We start from the raw sequence: 21,986 nt of genomic DNA on the forward strand, positions 1-21,986 counted from the left end.
TTAGCATAATATACTCTTGCTCCATATATGTTGTGCAAATGGCAAGATTTCATTCTTTTTGATGGCTGAGTAATATTCCATCATATATATATATCACATCTTCTTTATCCACTCATCAGTCAATGGACAAGTAGTGGATGTTTGAATTTAGAGTTCAGCCAAGAGGAATGGAATGTGGTTATAAGTGTGGGCATCACTGTCAAAGAGTTGATATCCCAAACCATAGGATGATATGAAATGAATTAAATGAGGGAGAGACTCAGTGGAAAGAGAAGAGGACCCAGGACTAGGTCCTGAAGAACTCCAAGATCTATGGACCTGATACCATAGATGAAATAGATGCCAAACTTTGACAAAGGAGGTCTGCAAGCTGCCCACCATGCCCCCACCGCCCTTCGGCTGTAGTTTGTTTGCTGGCTGATGTTAACTAACACTGTAAGTTTCACCTTCATTGTCATCTGTCAAAAAAAAAGGCTGAGTGAGGAATGTGTGTATGTGTGTGTGTGTGTGTGTAACTGTGTGGCTTAAAGTAATGATACTGATTTTCAAGGGAAGCTCATAAACTGGCTCTGTAGGCAATTTTGAAAAATATATCTGAGTAATAGGATAAACATTTATACTTTAGAACTTGTTAGGCATTTGGATTATAACAAGCCTTTTGTGTGCATGACTCATTCCTCCATTATTTCTTGATTATAAACTTGGCGATGAGGAAGTGTACTAATTCTGTGATGGCCACCAGAGAATAATTTTTTTTATTACCTCCAGGGTACATGGAATAAGGTCAGCACTGTCTGTTTAGAAAGCAGTGTGAATGAAGGAGCTGCAAGTTTAATGTGTTTTTTTTTTTAAGTTTCTTATTTCTGTACTTAGTCATGTTGTTCACTAAACCAGAAGGGTATCTATCACTGTGACATACGTTTCTGAGCTGGCTGACTATATATGAATGAATGCAGATGTCGTAGATACAACACAACCTAAAAGAACTCTTTATCTAGTCAGCTGTATATGAATTTCCTGGGTTATGAGTCTGTATGATCTGTTGGGTTAGGGGTCAAACCATATATCCTGATTAAGTCATAATGATGATTAGGAGTTGTGTTTTCAGCAAATACAGCTACCAGACTTTATCATTTATTAAGCATTTCATGGACAGTTGGGACATAAAATTTAAAATTTTCTCAGGTAAAAGTATAAAAATATTGGTCACTGATCATTTTTTTAATGTCCAGTACAGTTCTAAAAGGCTACATATTTTCACAATTCTTAGTCTCTAGTTTAGATTAGCTTCTGAATGCCATGTTCTCCTAATGGAATGTTGTCTCCTTCTCAATTTCCTCTGGAGTATTTTTATATATCTTAACTGAACTGAAAAATATGCTAAGACCCAGATGTTTTATTTCTATAATTACAGAATTTATTTAGTGAGGATCAGTTACTTTATAAATTTATGAGATTACTTAAGATGTGATTAGTAAAATTTTATCTTCATTTTTGTTTCTGATATTTTAAATTAAATAAAATTGAAAATATTGGACTAGACTTACTCTCCTTATATATTCTCTTTAGTTCTTTAGATGGTATAGTTTAAATGAATGAACCAATAAATATCATACATGATTCTTATTAATAATACACAGATTGTCTGAAAAGTCTGGAAACATTGGGAAAATATTTTATTTATTATGCTTTTTCAGATGAATAATTAGCTTAAATTTAGAAATGTGTTACCTGCAAAAGAATAGGGGATCAAAAGAAAATACATTTTGAAAATGTAACTAACATCTTGATTTTATTTTTATTTTACATTTTGAAACTTAGATGTTCAGAATCAGATTAATTATAATTTTTATTCATGTCATTCTCTCATCATTTGTTCAGATATAGCTGCATTTATTTTGTTAATTGCTTAATTATTTATTTTTAATAATGGAATAGTTATCCACAAAGTCACTATCCAAAACAAAAGCTGAAACTCTAACAACAGCTCACATCAAATCCTGCTTCCTCAACCAGTCCATCACCCTCTTCTCTCCCACCCAAAGGACCCATCACCCAAAATCTCATACTCATTGTTCCTTTTATCTCATTGTATTGTAACTATTTTTTCCCTAAAACATACACAAATATATATATTTAGTAGTTTTTTTTTTTAATTTACAAAAAGAATGTCAGACTTTGTATAATCTTTTGGAAATTTTGTCATTTAGTATTGTATTGATAAAATTAATTCATATGGTTACTTGCAGCTATAGTTTATTCATTTCCATTACTATATATTCATTGAGTGCATGTGTCACGGTTTACTTATCTACCATCTGTTGCTGGACACTTGGATTCACTCTGGTTTTTGTTAATATGAACAGTGCTGCTATAAACATCTGTTTACATACCTTCTCTTATACATGTGCAAGAGTTTCTGTTGAGAATATACCTGGGCACAGAAGTGCTGGGGTATAGAAAATATAAGATTTTAAGAAAAAAATGCCAAGCTTTTCCAAAGTTGTTGCTCTCATTGTAGCGTATAAAAGGACCTGTGGACCCACACTTGATATAATGAAAATTTTAAATATTTGGAATCCAGTGGAGGTAGAATGGTATTCTATTATGACCTTAATAAACATTATTTTAAAATAAAAACAGGGGTGCCTGGGTGGCTCAGTCGGTTAAGTGTCTGCTTTTGGCTCAGGTCATGATCCCAGGGTCCTGGGATGGAGCTCCTCATCGGGCTCCCTGCTCAGCAGAGAGCCTGCTTCTCCCTCTCCCTCACTGCTCCCCCTGCTTGAGCTCTCTCTCTGTCGAATAAATAATAATCTACAATAAAATAAAATAAAAAACATTCCTTCATTTCTAGTTTTTTCAGGAATACTATACATTTTAAAATGTGGTATTGGTATATAGATCAATACAAAGTAATTAATTACAAAATAACCTATACTTACTTAGAGTTATTTATTTATTTTTTCAGATAACTCTTCTCTCACATTACTGCAGACATGGCCAGGACTGTGATATGCAGTCATTTCGGCCATTGTGTTCTCTTCTGGTATCCCACCTCCCAAATGGCAGAATGCCAGGGAGTGAGATCATGTATTTGCTATAAGCTCTTCAGTCATTCATTCTTTCTTAGTCTAGAAGCTTCACCTCATCCCAAGTGATTTAAAAAATATCTGAAAGATTTCCATTGCCTACTTAGGTTTATGAAAGGTTTTATTTTATTAAAATTTATAGTGCTACATGGACACATTTATGAACACATAGTCATTTGATTGCAAAGGTATATAGAGTTGGCCCACATGATTAAGTGTTTTTAAAATCCATTCAATTAGATTTCTAGATTTTCATGTTCCTTTCTCATAAGACACTTAGTTACTTAATTTAAATGCAAAGTCATGTTTAAGGTGACATGGCCATCTGAAATGAAGGACTAATTTGAATGTCTTTTAAATTGGAAAACAGTAAGGGTAGTAGAGAAATCCTGCTGCAGAACTCCATAGTCAGCAAAAGCAAGGTAAGTGTGATGATGGTTCATGCGTTTGCTATCATTTGTTAACATACATAGAATTTCCAAGAGGAAAAGAAGAGTGAGAGTAGTGGTAAAATTGAGGTGGGGACATAAAGATGTGATCCTGAGGCCTTCCTTCCTACCCCTCCTCAATCATCTGAACAGTCTAATCCAGCACAAGAAAGTGAGTTTAAAAGTGTGGTATGCATTAGTCATGGAATGGCAACTTTCATTCTGATTGTAGATATTTAAAAGCATCCTGCATGTTAAGTGGGCTTAGTTGAAACTGTTTGTACTTCTATTACAATGTATTTGGTCACTGTGAGCCAAGATAGATAACGTATTTCCTAAAATGGTATAGAATTGCCTAAATTGCTAACAAGAAAATCTTTCCATAGACTCTACAGTGTTTAAACTTGTCTTCCTTTACTCATCTTTAATTCCTCCCCACTTCCAATTGAGTTAATTGCCTATATTTTTAAGAAACTGGAACTCTGAAGAAATTGATTCACCCATCTTTTCAGTGACAGGGTATTTTTTAACAGTATATAATATGCATTATAATGTAATAAATAATTTAATTTAAGAATACTGAACTCTAGTGTTCCTTAAAGGGGACTTTTACAACTTAGGATACAAATATTGGCCCTCAGTCACAGGAGAAAATGATATTAAAATAGTTCAAGGATAAAGTTACACATGCGGTAGTTGTTCTCAAATATTAATAAGGCCACGATCTCATTTTTTTTTAAAGATTTTATTTATTTCTTTGACAGAGAGAGACAGCGGGAGAAGGAACACAAGCAGGGGGAGTGGGAGAGGGAGAAGCAGGCTTCCTGCGGAGCAAGGAGCCCGATGTGGGGCTCGATCCCAGGACCCTGGGATCATGACCTGAGCCGAAGGCAGACACTTAACGACTGAGCCACCCAGGCGCCCCCAATCTCGTTTTTATATAACATATAAGCTTGAAGAAGTTATGAACCAATATCGTGGTAAGGAAACCTAACTACACAACAGTTAAGATCTATGGCCATTATTTTTCATTTAGGCCTAGAAGTACATTTCCTTTCCTGAGTGAACCGATATGCCATTTCAAGGAGAAACAAATGGAAGCAAAAAATAAACTTCAAGGCAAGCTATGACTGAAGACGCAGGATTACCCATTTATGACATCCCAAAGGAACTCTAAATTCTTCCACTAGCTATTAGCCCACAGGAATCTCCTTTGGCAGAACAGAGAAACAGAGCCCGGGAGACTGGCTCTTCAATAGTGCTGCTTCTGGTGGTGAAGGGAGATGCTTATATTTCTCCCGAGGTTCTTTCCCCCGCCCCAGTCTCCCGCCCGATGAAGACTGGAGCCCTCTACACATTGTTGTGAAGCCAACTCGACTGACCCGGACGAAGCACAATGGGCGGGCGTGGGCTGTCAGCTAGTTCCTCGTTTCCAGTCCTTCCTATCAATGTTCACCCAAGTGTTTTGGGATCTGAGCTCCTGAAACTTTCTAATGGGGGCGGGAAAGGATACGTTTCTTCCCAGTAGCGACTTTCTTTCTTTTTCTCCTGCTGTAAGCGGGGTGTTTGACCTGGTCGACTGTGTTCCCAGTGCCCTGGCGCCAGCTGTGTTCTTGACCCCAGAATAAATCAGGGCTGCACCGGGCCTGCCAGAGCTCCGGACACATTTCCTGTCGGGGCCTAAGGAAAGCTGTTTGCCGCCAGGACGGTGGTGGGGATTCTTGGCAGTTGAGGGCTCTGGCGGGAGTGGGGCGGGGGAAGAGGGGGAGAGCCAGCTGTAGGGGGCGGTGACCGCGCTCTTGGGACAGCTCCGCGCCCTCGGGCGGGACAGATCCAAGTTGGGAACAGCTGTGGGAGCAGGGCCTCCAAGATGAGGCCGGCGCTCGCCCTGTGCCTCCTCTGGCAGGCTTTCTGGCCTCGGCCTGGCCGCGGCGAGCACCCCACCGCCGACCGCGCGGGCTGCTCGGCCTCTGGGGCCTGCTACAGCCTGCACCACGCTACCATCCAGAGGCTGGCGGCCGAGGAGGCCTGCAGTCTGCGCGGCGGGGCGCTCAGCACCGTGCGCGGGGGCGCCGAGCTCCGCGCGGTGCTTGCACTCCTACGGGCAGGCCCGGGGCCCGGAGGCGGCTCCAAAGACCTTCTGTTCTGGGTGGCGCTGGAACGCGGGCGATCCCACTGCACCTTGGAGAACGAGCCGTTGCGGGGTTTCTCCTGGCTGTCCCCCGACGTCAGCGGGTCCGAAAGCGACACGCTGCAATGGGTGGAGGAACCCCAACGCTCCTGCACCTCTCGGAGTTGCGCGGGACTCCAGGCCACCCGGGGGGTCGAGCCCGCAGGCTGGAAGGAGATGCGTTGCCACTCGCGCGCCAATGGCTACCTATGCAAATACCATTTTGACGGCTTGTGCCCTGCGCCGCGCCCCGGGGCCGCCTCTAACTTGAGCTACCGCGCGCCCTTCCAGCTGTACAGCGCGGCGCTGGACTTCAGTCCCCCAGGGACCAAGGTGAGTGCGCTTTGCCCCGAGCAGCTCTCCATCACAGCCACCTGCATCGCAGACGAGGTCAGCGCGCGCTGGGACGGGATACCCTCCGGGGCCGAGCTCTGTCCCTGTCCCGGGAGGTACCTCCGTGCTGGCAAATGCGCGGAGCTCCCTACCTGCCTAGACGACTCGGGAGGCTTTGCCTGCGAGTGCGCCTCGGGCTTCGTGCTGGGGAAAGATGGACGTTCTTGTGTAACCAATGGGGAAGGACAGCCGGCCCCTGAGGGGACCAAGGTGCCCACCAGGCCGGCCACTGCTGCCAGCCCGGTCCCGAAGAGAACGTGGTCGCCCACAGTACATGAGAAGCCAGGAGAGGTACCGCATGTCCCTGGACAAGGCAGTTCAGCAACATCTATTCCCGAGATTCCTCAGTGGGGAGCACAGAGCACGATGTCTACCCTTCAGACGTCCCCTCAAGCCAATTCGAAGGCCGCCATCACCTCTTCAGGAAGCGTGATTCCCAAGTTTAATTCCACGTCTTCCTCTGCCATTCCCCAACCTTTCGACTCCTCCTCCACCGTGGTCTTCATACTTGTGAGCATAGCGGTCGTAGTGTTGATTATCTTGACCATGACAGTGCTGGGGCTTTTCAAACTCTGCTTCCACAAAAGCCCTTCCTCCCAGCCAAGAAAGGGGCCCTTGGCCCAGCCGGCCATGGAGAGTGATGCTGAAGCCGCTGCTCTGCGTTCCAATTCTGTACATTGCACAGACAGTGGGGTGAAGGTGGGGGACTGTGGTTTGCGGGACAGAGCAGAGGGCGCTTCGCTGACAGGGTCCTCTCTTGGCTCTGGTGACACATAGGGAAACGGGACAATGGGCACTTCTTCTGAGCAGAGTTTTTCACTTTCAATGAAAAGGGAAAAGAAGAGGAACTTATTTATGGGACTATTCTTATAGAAAATCCCCTTCCCCCAAATTCCCTCTCCTTCACTGAGGAGCCACATCTGAACTGGACGCTCATTGCCTGAAGGTGGAAGAGGTCAAAGTGCCTTATGGTGGTACTGAGGGCTGGGATCCTACTGGGGAGAGGTGTTTACTTGTGCTGATTCTGGGGGACTTGGAGAAGTGGTTGAACTTTTAAGATATTGCAAGCAAATAGAAAACAATACAATTTTAAAAAATTTAACCAACATGGAAAGGAAACTGTCTATATTGTTCAGGCTGGACATATATTGGTTTGAAATTCCCAGGCAAAAAATAAAGGATTGTTGATAACCCACACTCAAATATCATTGGTCTCCTGGAGGATTGATTATTTAGGAGAAACAGCTGAGGGGCATGCTCAGACTAGCAACAAGAGTTGCTGCTCTTAGATTGAAGGGGAAATTTTCAAGTCCTTGTAATGAGGAGTAGATCTTTAACAACTAGCAACTTTTTCCTTGGTTCTTTTATACTTTGCTTTCAAAGTCACTACTACTTATGTGCTCTGCTATAAATCCAAACTGTAGTGTTGCCAGAGTAGCTGGCTCCGGAAGCAAATTATAGTTGACCACCAATTTAAGTGTTTACTGTGTGTCCTTGCTCAAGGAAACAAATGATTTGTGTTTTCCTTTTCCAGTGTTTGTGCTCTCCAGTGTAATGACCTTCCCAACCAAATAGCCCTCTCCTAAACATCAGGATGCTGATCCTCACTTCCAATTATGGCGATGTTAATTTCCAATTAAAACGTTAATGCTAAGTATTGATTTGAAATCTTCTGGGTGCACTAAAGCAAAAATGAGCTGGATTTCTTCCAAAGTTGCTAGGTTTTTATGCACTATTTAATCCATGAAAAAACTTCAATTCCAAACTATTTCCTTACCTCCCTTAAAGAAAGTGTGCATTGACCGTACATGCCTATCTTCAATGTTTATAATTTAACAACAGGCATGGTAACAGCTCTCCATAAGAATTAACAGCATAAGAAATAAGTGGTAAATACAAATATTTAGCATCTTGTTATGACTTGGGGCATTAGAAAGTAATCTAAATGAAGCATTCATCTAAAAAACAATTAAGATGTAATAATAATCACTATCTAGGAAAGTTGAGACCCCTAAAAAATTTCCCATTTCTATTAGTATGCTAAGACTTTAAACCTAAGTGTGTGGGGGTTGTTACATGGAGAGAGGAGAAACAAGCTTAGTAACCAGGAAGAATGAAAACAGGAAGTTTGCACTGTATTTTTATAGGACCGTTTTGATGTTCCTAAGTGTACAATGTATAAAATACATATATAAAATACATATGGTATTGTAACATTAAAGGAATAAAGTAATAGGTAATTTGCTTCACATACTAAATATATGTCTAGATATAAAAAAAATCGCAATGAATTAGAATTAACATTTGAAGGAAATTTTAAACAATATCATTTCACAAGAAAACTAGAATCAGGTAAGTAATGCCTTACTCAATGTCCCTAACTTGTCAGAGTTTGTCTCAGTTCACCTCAGTTGTGGTGTTTAATCCTTACTCTTTACTACGTGACCTCTCTGTAAGAAGGTAACTATTTGAATAGAATATATGATCCTTTCTTTTGTAACTTGAAAAATAGGCCCTTCTATAAATGAACTGAACTGTAAATTATCTATAGCTATAATTATAAATATATCTAAAGTTATCTATATCTGTGCGTGCATGTATCTGTGTGTACACATGCTTTGTCTTAAAGTAGATGGCCTTTGCAGCATTGTTATAATACAATGCAGTAGGTATCATAACTTACTATGCAACATGACACTGGCAACATTACAGATCTTGGGATCCAAATGCCCTATGTGAAAAACAAATAGGTTTGAGCCCAATTGCTCACTTATTACCTGCCATTCTTTCCCCTTGTAGGTAAGTCAGGAAAGAATTAGAGAAAATGATCTGTTTTCATACTTGATTTCCTGACAGATAGCAATTGCAGACCAAGCTTCATACAACTGTCTTAAATTTCTGGCTATGATGTCTTCCATACAATCTTGAATCCATGGCAGAATCAGGCCAGCCAAGCTTGATCTCTTGTGAGCTAAGGTTAGGGACTTTCCTACTTCTCTACTACCATTTTATTACTTCTCCAATCTCTTTGAAGTTCAGTCCTTTCCTACTTAAAACCCTTTGTCCCCACACTCATCTCATATAGCTACCTGTTCGGTCATCTCCTCCAAAGGAAGACTTGGTATTTAATTTATAGTCTTTCTCTTCAGCCTAAGTCCTGCCATTATTTTACACAATTTCAAAGCCCTCGTGTATGACTCTTCCAATGCCTGTACATTTCAGGTCCTTGACTTCCTCACTTCCAATGACCTCCCCTTCATTTTAGTCATCCAATCCAGCAGCCACAACTTAGCCCAGATGATTCTGAAAGTGCTCTACATACGAAATCACAAATTCACACATCCATATCTTTGCACATGTGTTGAGACCTGTACTTTAGTGAGTTTTACCACCGATTAAAAGTAAACCATTATTGTTTGACCAGTAGTCTCATATAATTCTTTTTCATTTCCATAAGGTTGGTAGTGATGTCTTCTCTTTAATTTCTAATTTTAGTAATTTGAGTATTTCCTCTTTGGGGATGGGATTAGTCTAACTAAAGGTCTGTCAATTTTGTCGATCTTTTCAAAGAACTAGTTTTTGGATTCATTGATTTTTCTCTATTGTGTTTCTTTGTTTTTAAAAAAAGATTTTATTTATTTATTTGACTGAGAGAGACAGCGAGAGAGGGAACACAAGCAGGGGGAGTGGGAGAGGGAGAAACACGCTTCTTGCAGAGCAGGGAGCCCAATGTGGGGCTTGATCCCAGGACCCCAGGATCAATGACCTGACCCGAAGGCAGATGCTTAACGACTGAGCCACCCAGGTGCCCCTCTCTATTGTGTTTCTATTCTCTATTTCATTTATTTCTCATTTAATCTTTGTTATTTCCATCCCTATCCTTGTTTTGGGTCTAGTGTGTTTTTATTTTTCTAATTTTTTTAGGGTGCTAAGTAGACTATTGATTTGAGATCTTCCTTTTTTAAATATAGGCATTTACAGCTATAAATTTCCTTTTAAGCACTGCTTTAGTGGTATCTGATAAACTTGGGCAAATTTTGTTTTCTTTTTCATTCATCTCAAAGTATTTTCTAATTTCCCTTGTGATTTTTCTCTTCAATGCATAGATTATTTAGTAGGGTATTGCTTAATTTCTATGTAATTGCAAACTTCCCTAAATTCCTTCTGTTTTTAATTTTTAATTTGATTCCATTGTGGTTAGAAAGTATCAACATAGGTAAATACAAAAGACAGTATAAATGTATTTTTCTTTAATATTTTTTATTCTGATTTAAAAGATAATTACATAATAAAGTAATAATTACAAAACTGATGATGGGCTTATATTGTATAAAGATGTAATTTGATCAGCAATAATAGCACAAAGAAGGAGGGAGGTAGCAGGCCTTTAGTTAGACTGACCCCATCCCTAAAAAAGGATGTAGCTATGTTGGAGCAAAATTGTTGTATACTATTGAAATTAGTTGGTATTAATCCTAATTGTATAGTCTTTAAATTAAGATGTTAATTATAATCTCCATGGCAGTCACTTAGCAAAAATCTTTATGAAAGTATAGGGAACAGCAAGAGAATAAAAATGGTACTCCAAAAAATATTTAGAAATAGATAATCAAACAATAAAGGTTAGATACATTTATACTGTCTTTTGTGTTTACCTATGTTGATACTTTTACCAGGACTCTTTATCTTCGTGTGGTTTTGTTACTAGTTACAGTACAGTACAGTAACTGGTCTTTTATCATCCTGAAGGACTCTTGTTAGTATTTCTTTTTTTTTTCCTGACTTTAATGCTGTGTTATTTTATTTATTTTTTTTAATTTTTTATTGTTATGTTAATCACCATACATTACATCATTAGTTTTTGATGTAGTGTTCCATGATTCATTGTTTGTGCATAACACCCAGTGCTCCATGCAGAACATGACCTCTTAAATACCCATCACCAGGCTAACCCATCCTCCTACCCCCTCCCCTCTAGAACCCTCAGTGTGTTTTTCAGAGTCCATCGTCTCTCATGATTCGTCTCCCCCTCTGATTTTCCCCCCTTCATTCTTCCCCTCCTGCTATCTTCTTCTTTTTTTTTCTTAACATATATTGCATTATTTTTTTCAGAGGTACAGATCTGTGATTCAACAGTCTTGCACAATTCACAGCGCTCACCATAGCATACCCTCCCCAGTGTCTATCACCCAGCCACCCCAACCCTCCCACCCCACCCCCCACTCCAGCAACCCTCAGTTTGTTTCCTGAGATTAAGAATTCCTCATATCAGTGAGGTCATATGATACATGTCTTTCTCTGATTGACTTATTTCGCTCAGCATAACACCCTCCTGTTCCATCCACATCATTGCAAATGGCAAGATCTCATTAGTTTTGATGGCTGCATAATATTCCATTGTATATATATACCACATCTTCTTTATCCATTCATCTGTCGATGGACATCTTGGCTCTTTCCACAGTTTGGCTATTGTGGACATTGTCGCTATAAACAATGGGGTGCACATACCCCTTAGGATCCCTACATTTGTATCTTTAGGGTAAATACCCAGTAGTGCAATTGCTGGATTGTTTGGTAGCTCTATTTTCAACTTTTTAAGGAACCTCCATACTGTTTTCCAGAGTGGTTGCACCAGCTTGCATTCCCACCAACAGTGTAGGAGGGTTCCCCTTTCTCTGCATCCCGGCCAACATCTGTCGTTTCCTGACTTGTTAATTTTAGCCATTCTGACTGGTGTGAGGTGGTATCTCATTGAGGTTTTGATTTGGATTTCTCTGATGCCGAGCGATGTTGAGCACTTTTTCATGTGTCTGTTGCCTATTTGGATGTCTTCTTTGGAAAAATGTCTGTTCATGTCTTCTGCCTATTTCTTGATTGGATTATTTGTTCTTTGGGTGTTGAGTTTGATAAGTTCTTTCTAGATTTTGGATACTAGCCCTTTATCTGATATGTCATTTGCAAATATCTTCTCCCATTCTGTCAGTTGTCTTTTGGTTTTGCTGACTGTTTCTTTTGCTGTGCAAAAGCTTTTTATCTTGATGAAGTCCCAATAGTTCATTTTTGCCCTGGCTTCCCTTGCCTTTGGCGATGTTTCTAGGAAGAAGGTGCTGTGGCTGAGGTTGAAGAGGTTGCTGCCTGTGTTCTCCTTTAGGATTTTGATGGACTCCTGTCTCACATTTAGGTCTTTCTTTCCTTTTTTTAAAGATTTTATTTATTTATTTGACAGAGAGAGACATAGTGAGAGAGGGAACACAAGCAGGGGGAGTGGAAGAGGGAGAAGCAGGCTTCCCGCAGAGCAGGGAGCCCGATGCGGGGCTCAATCCCAGGACCCTGGGATCACGACCTGAGCCGAAGGCAGACGCTTAACGACTGAGCCACCCAGGTACCCCACATTTAGGTCTTTCAACCATTTGGAGTCTACTTTTGTGTATGGTGTAAGGAAATGGTCTAGTTTCATTCTTCTGCATGTGGCTGTCCAATTTTCCCAACACCATTTGTTGAAGAGACTTTTTTCCATTGGACATTCTTTCCTGCTTTGTGGAAGATTAGTTGACCATAGAGTTGAGGGTCCATTTCTGGGCTCTCTATTCTGCTCCATTGATCTATGTGTTTGTTTTTGTGCCAGTACCATACTGTCTTGATGATGACAGCTTTGTAATAGAGCTGGAAGTCCGGAATTGTGATGCCGCCAGCTTTGTTTTTCTTTTTCAACATTCCTCTGGCTATTCGGGGTCTTTTCTGGTTCCATACAAATTTTAGGATTATTTGTTCCATTTCTTTGAAAAAAGTGGATGGTATTTTGATGGGGATTGCATTGAATGTGTAGATTGCTCTAGGTAGCATTGACATCTTCACAATATTTGTTCTTCCAATCCATGAGCATGGGACGTTTTTCCATTTCTTTGTGTCTTCCTCAATTTCTTTCTTGAGTATTTTATAGTTTTCTGAGTACAGATCCTTTGCCTCTTTGGTTAGATTTATTCCTAGGTATCTTATGGTTTTGGGTGCAACTGTAAATGGAATCGATTCCTTAATTTCTCTTTCTTCTGTCTTGTTGTTGGTGTATAGGAATGCCACTGATTTCTGTGCATTGATTTTATATCCTGCCACTTTACTGAATTCCTGTATGAGTTCTAGCAGTTTTGGGCTGGAGTCTTTTGGGTTTTCCACATAAAGTATCATATCATCTGCAAAGAGTGAGAGTTTGACTTCTTCTTTGCCGATTCGGATGCCTTTGATTTCTTTTTGTTGTCTGATTGCTGTGGCTAGGACTTCTAATACTATGTTGAATAGCAGTGGTGATAGTGGACATCCCTGCCGTGTTCCTGACCTTAGGGGGAAAGCTCTCAGTTTTTCCCCATTAAGAATGATATTCGTTGTGGGTTTTTCATAGATGGCTTTTATGATATTGAGGTATGTACCCTCTATGCCTATACTCTGAAGAGTTTTGATCAAGAAAGGATGCTGTACTTTGTCAAAAGCTTTTTCTGCATCTATTGAGAGGATCATGTGATTCTTGTTCTTTCTTTTGTTAATGTATTGTATCATGTTGATTGATTTGTGGATGTTGGACCAACCTTGCAGCCCAGGGATAAATCCCACTTGGTTGTGGTGAATAATCCTTTTAATGTACTGTTGGATCCTATTGGCTAGTATTTTGGTGAGAATTTTTGCATCCATGTTCATCAGGATATTGGTCTGTAATTGTCCTTTTTGATGGGGTCTTTGGTTTTGGGATCAAGGTAATGGTGGCCTCATAAAAGAAGTTTGGAAGCTTTCCTTCCATTTCTGTTTTTTGGAACAGTTTCAGAAGAATAGGTATTAATTCTTCTTTAAATGTTTGGTAGAATTCCCCTGGGAAGCCATCTGGCCCTGGCTTTTTGTTTGTTGGGAGATTTTTGATGACTGCTTCAATTTCCTTAGTGGTTATAGGTCTGTTCAGGTTTTCTATTTCTTCTTGGTTCAGTTTTGGTAGTTGATACATCTCTAGGAATGCATCCATTTCTTCCAGGTTATCTAATTTGCTGGCATAGAGTTGCTCATAATATGTTCTTATAATTATTTGTATTTCTTTGGTGTTGGTTGTGATCTCTCCTCTTTCATTCATGATTTTGTTGATTTGGGTCCTTTCTCTTTTCTTTTTGATAAGTCTGGCCAGGAGTTTATCAATCTTGTTAATTCTTTCAAAGAACCAGCTCCTAGTTTTGTTGATCTGTTCTACTGTTCTTTTGGTTTCTATTTCATTGATTTCTGCTCTGATCTTTATTATTTCTCTTCTTCTGCTGGGTTTAGGCTTTATTTGCTGTTCTTTCTCCAGCTCCTTTAGGTGTAGGGTTAGGTTGTGTACTTGAGACCTTTCTTGTTTCTTGAGAGACGCTTGTATTGCTATATAGTTTCCTCTTAGGACTGCCTTTGCTGCATCCCAAAGATTTTGAATAGTTGTGTTTTCATTTTCACTGGTTTCCATGAATTTTTTTAATTCTTCTTTAATTTCCTGGTTGACCCATTCATTCTTTAGTAGGATGCTCTTTAGTCTCCATGTATTTGAGTTCTTTCTGACTTTCCTCTTGTGATTGAGATCTAGTTTCAAAGCATTGTGGTCTGAAAATAGGCAGGGAATGATCCCAATCTTTTGGTACTGTTTGAGACCTGATTTGTGACCTAGGATGTGATCTATTCTGGAGAATGTTCCATGGGCACTAGAGAAGAATGTGTATTCTGTTGCTTTGCGATAGAATGTTCTGAATATGTCTGTGAAGTCCATTTGGTCCAGTGTGTCATTTAAAGTCTTTCTTTCCTTGTTGATCTTTTGCTTAGATGATCTGTCCATTTCAGTGAGGGGGGTGTTAAAGTCCCCCACTATTACTGTATTGTTGTCAATATGTTTCTTTGCTTTTGTTATTAATTGGCTTATATAATTGGCTGCTCCCATGTTAGGGCATAGATATTTACAATTGTTAGATCTTCTTGTTGGATAGACCCTTTAAGTAGGATATAGTGTCCTTCCTCATCTCTTATTACCGTCTTTGGTTTAAAATCTAATTTGTCTGATATAAGGATTGCCACCCAGCTTTCTTTTGGTGTCCATTAGCATGGTAAATGGTTTTCCACCCCCTCACTTTCAATCTGGGGGTGTCTTTGGGTCTAAAATGAGTCTCCTGCAGATAGCATATCGATAGGTCTTGTTTTTTTAATCCAATCTGATAGCCTGTGTCTTTTGATTGGGGCATTGAGCCCATTTACATTCAGGGTAACTATTGAAAGATAGGAATTTAGTGCCATTGTATTGCCTGTAAGGTGACTGTTACTGTATATTGTCTGTGTTCCTTTATGGTCTATGTTGCTTTTAGGGTCTCTCTTTGCCTAAAGGACCCCTTTCAAGATTTCTTGTAGGGCTGGTCTCGTGTTTGCAAATTCCTTTAGTTTTTGTTTGTCCTGGAAGCTTTTTATCTCTCCTTCAATTTTCAATGACAGCCTAGCTGGATATAGTATTCTTGCCTGCATATTTTTCTCATTTAGTGCTCTGTATATCCTGCCAGTCCTTTCTGGCCTGCCAGGTCTCTGTGGATAGGTCTGTTGCCAATCTAATGTTTCTACCATTGTAGGTTACATATCTCTTCTCCCAAGTTGCTTTCAGGATTTTCTCTTTGTCTCTGAGACTCGTAAGTTTTACTGTTAGATGTCGGGGTGTTGACCTATTTTTATTGATTTTGAGAGGGGTTCTCTGTGCTTCCTGGATTTTGATGCCTGTTTCCTTCCCCAAATTAGGGAAATTCTCTGCTATAATTTGCTCCAATATACCTTCTGCCCCTCTCTCTCTTTCTTCTTCTTCTGGGATCCCAATTATTCTAATGTTGTTTCGTCTTATGGTATCACTTATCTCTCGAATTCTGCCCTCGTGATCCAGTAGTTGTTTATCTCTCTTTTTCTCAGCTTCTTTATTTTCCATCATTTGGTCTTCTATATCACTGATTCTCTCTTCTGCCTCATTTATCCTAGCAGTTAGTGCCCCCATTTTTTATTGCACCTCATTAATAGCCTTTTTGATTTTGACTTGCTTAGATTTTAGTTCTTTTACTTCTCCAGAAAGGGTTTCTCTAATAACTTCCATGCTTTTTTCAAGCCCAGCTAGTATCTTTAAAGTGATGATTCTGAACTCTAGATCCGACATCGTACAATGTCCATATTGAGTAGGTCCCTGGCAGTCGGTACTACCTCTTGTTCTTTTTGTTGAGGTGATTTTTTCTGTCTTGTCATTTTGTCCAGAGGAGAATAGATTAATGAGAGAACAAAATGCTAACAGGGTAACAACGTCCCCAGAAAATATATTCTAAACAAATCAGAAAAGACCTGAAGCCGGGGGAAAAGAAAGGGAAGAAGGAAAAAAAAGAAAAAGAAAAAGAAAAAGATAAAAACAAACAAAAACAGAACGAAACAAACAAAAAAACAGAATATGATCAAATATGATCAGGCTGGTATATAGATCAGTGCCACACACTAGATTTTGGGTGTATTTTGGTCTGTTAGAAGAAAGTGCCTCCCGAAATTTTAAAGAAAGAAAACTTATATGTGTACAATAATAAGGGTTGATATGATGAAGGGATGGAATATGAAAGTAAAGATGAAAATTATAAAACATTTTAGAAAAGGAATTGATAAGAAGTTGTTTGAAAAAAGAAAGAAGAGGATAAAAAAAAAGGAAAAAAATGGGAGAGAATGTGATCAGGCAGGAGAGTAGAACAAAACCATACACTGCAGATTTAGGGTATATTTTGATCTGTTAGAAGAAAGTATCTCAAAAATTTAAAGAAATAACAACTTATATATATATGCCAAAAATAAGGGTAACTACTATGAAGGGATAGAATATGACTCTAAAAATGAAAAATAAAAATGTTTTTTTAAAAAAGGGATTGATAAGATGTTGGTTGAAAAAGGGAAAAAGAAAAACTCCAAAAAAAAGAGTTAAAAAATAAATTAACTTTGAAAGACTAAAGTATCATGGTAAAAAAGCCATGGATTCTATGTGCATTATTCCCCTAGCGCTGGAGTTTTGCCATTCTCATTGATCGGTAAACTTGGTCTTGGCTGGCTGTTCTCACTGATCTTCTGGGGGAAGGGCCTGTTACCGCGGTTCCCAAATGTCTTTGCCAGAGGTGGAATTGCCCCGCCCTTGTCCAGTCTGGGCTAAGTAATCTGCTTGGGTTTGCTTTCAGGAGCTTTTGTTCCCTGCAAGCTTTCCATACAGTGTTGGAGGCCGAGAGTGAAAATGGTGGCCTCCCAATCTCCTCCCTGGAGGAGCCAAGAACTCAGGGCCCCACTCCTCAGTGAGCCTCCCGAGAAAAGCAGTCAGTCACTCCTGTCTCCCTGGTCTCTGACTGCACTCCATGTGCACGCGGCCTGTGACCGAGCGTTTCTATCTCTGGCACCCGACTCAGCCTGGAGTCTCCAAACCCAGCAGATCCCTGCAGTGTGCTCCCACGCTGCCCCTCCCGGGGGAGGAAGGGGAGTGTCCCCGGATCCGCCGCCTGTTGGGTCCCTGCTAGAGGAGCAGTGGCCTGACTGTGCTGCAGATCACGGTTTATGGCAACCCCAAGCTGAGAGCCCACTCCTCAGCTCCGTCTCTGCAGCCGGCTTCCCCACTCCGATACCTGGGAGCTCTGCCACACTCAGGCAGCCCCGGTCTTTCTGTGACCCCGAGGGTCTTGAGACCACACTGTCCCAGCAAGTGTTTCACCTCCCGCTTAGCCACTAGAGCCGACTTCTAAAAGTTCCGATTTTGTGCTCCACTGCTCTATCACTTGCCAGAAGCGGCTACGGAGCCCCCTCCTCCACCCTCTATCTTCCCGAATATCGCCTCGGATTCACTTTTCCGCATGTCCTACCTTCCAGAAAGTGGTCGCTTTTCTGTTCAGAGAGTTGCTGCTATTCTTTTCTTAGATCTCCTGTTGAGTTCGTAGGTGTTCGGAATGGTTTGAACCCTATCTAGCTGAATTCCTGGGACCAGACAAAATCCAGGTCTCCCACTCCTCCGCCATCTTGCTCCACCCTCTCGTTAGTATTTCTTATAGGGCATGGCTGCTGGTGACAAATTCTCTCAATTTTTGTTTGAGTATGTCTCAATTTCTTCTTTGTTTATTGATGGATATTTTTGCTGGATATAGAATTGGGGGTTGGTCATCTTTTCCTTTTAACACTTTGCCTAAGTCATCCCACTGCCTTCTGGGCTTCATGATTTCTCATAAAACCACTCAATTTTATTGAAGATTCTCTGTATATTTTGACTTGTTTTTTGCTTGCTACTTTTGAGCTTCTTTCCTGTGACTGATATCCCATTTCTTTGTATAGCTCATGAATTTTTGTTGAAAACTGGTTGTCCTAGATAATATAATGTGGCAACTCTGTAAATCCACACCCTGATAACCACACCACAGTTTGGCTGCTGCTGTTTATTTGGTAACATTCCTTGATTGATTCTGAAAGGTCTGTATTCCCTATGATGTGTAACCACTGAATTAACTCTAACTCTGTTCAGTTAGCTTAGTGGTCAGCTAATGATTAAATAGAGATTTCTTTAAATTATTGGACCAATGAATCTGCCACCATTTGTAAAGGGGCTCTTGGGTGGAGGCAGGCCTTCAATGCTCAGTTTATAAATTTGCCTTAGGCTTCGCTTCTTGTTCTCACAGGGCCTGAGCATCACCCAGAGTTGGAGAAATTAGGGCCTTTTCAGATCTTCCCTGGGCAAATACACAGCCTTACACATGCATCTGCCTTCCTAGATTCCCAGAAATGTGTTGGAGCGTTGCAAAGCCCCATCTTTTCCCACATCTCTTTCCCCAAATCTTCCTTTTTAGTTTTTGTTCCATCTCTGGCTTATTACATTGACATCACCACCTGTGTTAGTTTCCTAGGGCTGCTTTAACAAATTATCACAAACTTCCTGGCTTAAAACAACAGAAATTTATTCTCTCACAGTTCTGGAGGATAAAGTCCAAACTCAAGGTGTTGGCAGGGCTTTGATATGTCTGAAATCTCTAGGAAAGAATCATTCATTGCGTCTTGCGTCTTCCTAGCATCTGGTGGTTGATGCAATCCTTGATGTTTCTTGGCTTACAGCTATATCACTACAGTCTCTGCCTCTGTCACCACATGGACTGCTCACCACCCTGTGTGCCTCTTATTTATTTCTGTATCCAAATTTCCCTGTTCTTATAAGAACACCAGTCCTGGATTTAAGTCCCACCCTAATTTGGTATGACTTCATTTTAATTTACTTACACTACAACAATCCTATTTCCAAATAAGGTCACATTCACAGGAACTGGGAGTTAAGACTTAAATATATATATGGGGAAGATGGCACAATTACCAACTGATCAACAATGATAATTCTCTGTGGATGGAGCTCTTGGAAAGTTCCAAACCTGTTCTGCTCCTTCCAGTGGCTGCTAGGCTGATGATTTTTTTTTTTTTAAAGATTTTATTTATTTATTTGAGAGAGAGAATGAGAGAGAGAGAGCATGAGAGGGGGGAGGGCCAGAGGGAGAAGCAGACCCCCTGCTGAGCAGGAAGCCCGATGCGGGACTCGATCCTGGGACTCCAGGATCATGACCTGAGCCGAAGGCAGTCGCTTAACCAACTGAGCCACCCAGGCGCCCTAGGCTGATGATTTTCATAACTACTCTGCTTTCAATTCTTCTGGTTTTCAGGGCTTCTTTGGGGCTGGGGAATAGAGAATGAGAATAGGGCAGAGCAGTGTTGATAGTCTGACAATCTCCTCAAATTACATCAATTAATTGCTGCCATAGGCTTGCCTTGCCTGAATGGCAATTTACTCCATCTGTGGTTCCTAAACCTACCTCATCATTGAAATCATCTGTGGTGACTTTATATATATAAATATCTATATATACAAATACATATGTAAATAAATATATAAAATAAATATATAAAATATATATATATAATATATATATCAAAATATATCTAAAACAAAATATGTAATATAACTATATATAATGAAATATACAATATAACATGATAGTATATATGTGTATATTATATATATAAACGTATATATATTATATATGTGTATATATAAACTTATATAACTTGCAACCATAGATGTAGACAGCCAGAAAGCAATGGAGACTGTATGTCTATGTACTCTAAACCAGATTGGACAAATCTAGTGATCATGAACCATGGGACTGGGTATCTATCCCCCAGTACCAGGGCTGTATGTAAACTTCCTAGAACTTAGATCATCCCTATGGTTAAGCGATCAAGTGAGAGGAAGAGAATCCTAGAATGACCATTTACCAGGTGGCACTAAGAAAAATCAGAAAGAACTGATTTATAAATATCACAATAAGGACATTTCATATCTTCCCTTTTCAGTCTGCTACTAGGGTATTTGAAGCATGCTTATTCTACTCCAGGTTACTGTACTAAGTCTCTATAATCATTTTCTTACAACAGTTATATGAGGCAGTTAACATTACCTCTATTTCACAGACAAAGGTAAGAGCATATACAATTTTTTCTAAGTATGCACATAGAAATTTCTTTATTTCTCAGTAGCAGAACTCAATTCTTGAGCCCCATTTCTGCTGATGACAGAAAATTTAATATAAATCACTCAGACCACACCCATTCCAGGTTTTAGGAAGTCTTAATGTCATTACAAACTAGTGAACATAATTCAAGAGTCCTGAGAACCAGAAAACAAGTCTATAACTACTGGCCCATAACTCTGGAATGAAAAAAAAAAAAAGCACTAAAATGTGACCAAGGATAGCAAACAATGGTCTTCGGTTAAACGTACTTTTGTTGTTTTTGCCAAGTGTGCCCTGGTCTTCCCTTTGGACTGTACATCAAGTCTGCTCCATCCTAAATCACCACCACAAACAGAAATCTCATCATGGTGCTTTTCCCCTTTCCTCTTCATCTCTCTCCTTCTGGTGATTTACCCCAGCTTGTTACTACATTTAACTTCATAATGGACTACTCTATCATTCGCCTCCACTTCTCTGTAGGATCCCAGGCTCCTCCACTGAAGTCCACGTTTTCGAGCCTTGCTCAGAGCCTTCCAAGACCTTATTAGGTTAGTCCACACTCCTGTCATATTGTGCCCTGTGTTTTTGTTAAACTGAATTACTCGGTTTTGCTTAATTGCAGCTCCATGATTTTCACACACATTCCTGCCACCGGGAATGCCAGCCGTCACCAGCTGGCACGTTGAAATGTGTCTATACTGCCAACCCCAGTTTAAGTGCTACCTCCTCCAAGATATCTTCCCCAGCTACCTAAAAACTCAAACCAATTCTCTGAAATCCCTCACCACTGTGTGAATCTCTCTTAAAGCTACTGGTACAGATTTTTTTCATTTCTACACCACATGCTGCTGAAGTGATGAGTTCTACCTTACACATTTTGTAAAAAAATAAATTACCTTTACATTGCAAGTTATCAATAGATGTTTCCTAACTAAATGATAATTAGGCAGAAATGATAATAAATTCGCTTAAATGAATACACATTTTTACACTGAATAATCAAGTTTTTACAATTTTAAATTCTTAAAAAAGAATTTCATCACTATATTATGCATTATTACTAAAAGCTTCCCTGGATACCTTATACAAGTTTTCACTTCATGGTAAATACATATTAACTCAGGCAAGTATGAAACAGAATTCTTTTATCTGTATCCCTGAAAGTCTGTCTTTCTTTGTTCCCACACATACCCTCCCACATGGTTAAAAACAGAGACACTCTTCCTTCCCTCTTTTCTTACAAAGACATCCCTAAATAAGAAATCCAGATGGACTCTGTTTCTCCAAAAATCCCTCCAACACCTTCCCCCTCTATCCACCGTGCCCCACGTCCTCCTTTCTG

General features: G+C 40.1%; 1 protein-coding gene across 1 annotated transcript; it reads left to right on the top strand.

The window, feature by feature from the left end:
• Positions 1-5,300: 5,300 nt before the first annotated feature.
• Positions 5,301-7,761, top strand: CLEC14A (C-type lectin domain containing 14A). Its single transcript, XM_021701475.1, has one exon. It carries the CDS (start codon positions 5,388-5,390, stop codon positions 6,855-6,857), a length of 1,470 nt encoding a protein of 489 aa, XP_021557150.1. The 5' UTR covers positions 5,301-5,387; the 3' UTR covers positions 6,858-7,761.
• Positions 7,762-21,986: the final 14,225 nt, after the last annotated feature.

This window comes from Neomonachus schauinslandi, chromosome 9 (genome assembly GCF_002201575.2).
Source record: "Neomonachus schauinslandi chromosome 9, ASM220157v2, whole genome shotgun sequence".
Classification (NCBI taxonomy): Eukaryota; Metazoa; Chordata; class Mammalia; order Carnivora; family Phocidae; genus Neomonachus; species Neomonachus schauinslandi.